This window comes from Sminthopsis crassicaudata, chromosome 3 (assembly GCF_048593235.1).
Source record: "Sminthopsis crassicaudata isolate SCR6 chromosome 3, ASM4859323v1, whole genome shotgun sequence".
In the NCBI taxonomy this organism is placed as follows: Eukaryota; Metazoa; Chordata; class Mammalia; order Dasyuromorphia; family Dasyuridae; genus Sminthopsis; species Sminthopsis crassicaudata.
Genome location: NC_133619.1, coordinates 561,675,353 through 561,677,157, shown reverse-complemented (window position 1 = coordinate 561,677,157; position 1,805 = coordinate 561,675,353). Strand labels below are relative to the sequence as shown.

Here is a 1,805-nt window from a genome sequence, read left to right as displayed (position 1 = left end):
GCAACTTTGCTAAAGATGTGAATTATTTCTAATAACTTTTTAGTAGAATTGCTATGTTTTGAAATTTCATAAGCAGAATCCACTGACAATCAGAAGGCACAACATACTTGGGAAGAGTCCTCTTCAGCTTGCAGGGTGAAAGGCAAGCCATCTAGAAGTTGGTGATGCTCCTTGTCTTGCAGGGGAAGTTTGGAAATGGAAAAACACCAGCCGGGGAGCCTAGTGGTGGGCTGAGAATTCCTCCTTGTTGGAATGCTCAGAGAGACGAATAGCAGCAAGAACAAAGATGAGAATCCAGTGCACAGAGAGTCATGGGAGCAGGCTTTGTTCCTGGAAGTGGGGGGCCAGGAGAAAACATGGGTCTAACAGGGGCTACAAATGAAATATCAGGTAACTGATAAATAAGAGAACTCTGCAGAACATTGTAAAAGGCCAGAGTGCCAGTACGGTATTCTAGGTAGAGTCCTACCCTGGGAATAGGGCTTTTCAGTCTGTGGTCCACCGATCCAGGGTAGGATTGCAAAAAGTAATCCTCTTCCTTCCTGACACATCTCAGAAAGAACACAGAGGGACAATGGGTCTTGCTGCCACCACTTTGTCTCTTCAAGCAGGGGGTGTGGATCCCCAGCATCCACTGAGGTAATCCTGTCACATCCACCTCCCAGTATTGTCTCCCTGAGCTGAAGGCCTGCTCAGCAAGGACCATGTGAAGATGCCCGTCATCACCAGGGTCGGTGTCCACCGGCCAGCCTTCTCCAGCTCTTACACTCCTCAGATCCTCAGCCACAATCAGGCAAGGACTGGCTGATGCAGGATCCAACCTGATGTGCACTCTGAAGCGGTTGAGCATCTCTATCATGCCAGGGACGGGACACACTCTGAGCTCCGGGATGAGCGCCTTGGCCCTTTGGGACAACACTGACTCGCTCCTTTCCAGCAACTGCTTGACATCCCGGAGCAGATCCACATTGGCTTGGCCCTCTGCTTCCTGGAGATCTAGCATGAGGTCCTGAAGGGTTCTCATTTGCTGGGAAAGTCTGTCCTTCTCACTTCTTTCTTCTTCCTCAATCCTAGCAAAAGGGCATTCCTTGAATAAGTGCAGGTTGTACATTTTGTAGTATTCTTCTGTAATCATCTTATGCCAGTTCACAAGAGGTCTGGGACTAGCAAGAAGTTTCTTTGCTTCCTCAAAGTGCTTCTCCAAGCAACTTTGAAGGTGCTGCAGCTTCTTCCTGACATTGGGAGCAGCTTCTTCTACAGGACAGTGCCTGTGAGCCCCGTGCTCTGGGGTTTGGCAACATCTGACACAGAGCAATGTCTGGTCGTCTTCACAGAAGAACTCCAAGACTTGCTGGTGAGTGGCACAGCGCCTCTGTCCTTCAGCACTCTGCAACAGCTGGGAGCTGAGCTGTTTCCCCAGTTCAGTCAGCTCTAGCAGGCGCCCATTGATACATAAAGGTAATTCTCTGACCTGAGACACTTGCCTGCATTCAGGGCAAGAGAAAGCTGTAGCTGCTGAGCTTGGGGACATGCTCGGCAAAAGCTGTGCCCACACCCGATGGTGACTGGCTCACAGAAGTACTTCCAACAGATGGGACACGTGATCTGGTTCTGCAATTGTTGCAGCATTTCCACAGCAGCAGCAGCCATTCTCCTCTCTCCACTTGCTTCTGTCCTGCAGCAGCTGAGATGAAGAGCCTTCACTTCTATTCAAAGCAGTGCTTCTGAGCAGAAGAAGGCTCTCCTTTTATAGCAGGTAGCCCCAGCCCTCTAGAGCCTCCCTGGCAAGGTGTGAATTCCCCTGT

General features: G+C 50.2%; 1 protein-coding gene across 1 annotated transcript; it reads right to left on the bottom strand.

Annotated features, from left to right (window-relative positions):
• Positions 1-256: 256 nt before the first annotated feature.
• LOC141562389 (E3 ubiquitin-protein ligase TRIM21-like) lies at positions 257-1,531 on the bottom strand. Its single transcript, XM_074302430.1, has one exon. The coding sequence runs from the start codon at positions 1,529-1,531 to the stop codon at positions 257-259; it is 1,275 nt and encodes a 424-aa protein (XP_074158531.1).
• Between the last annotated feature and the right edge of the window lie 274 nt (positions 1,532-1,805).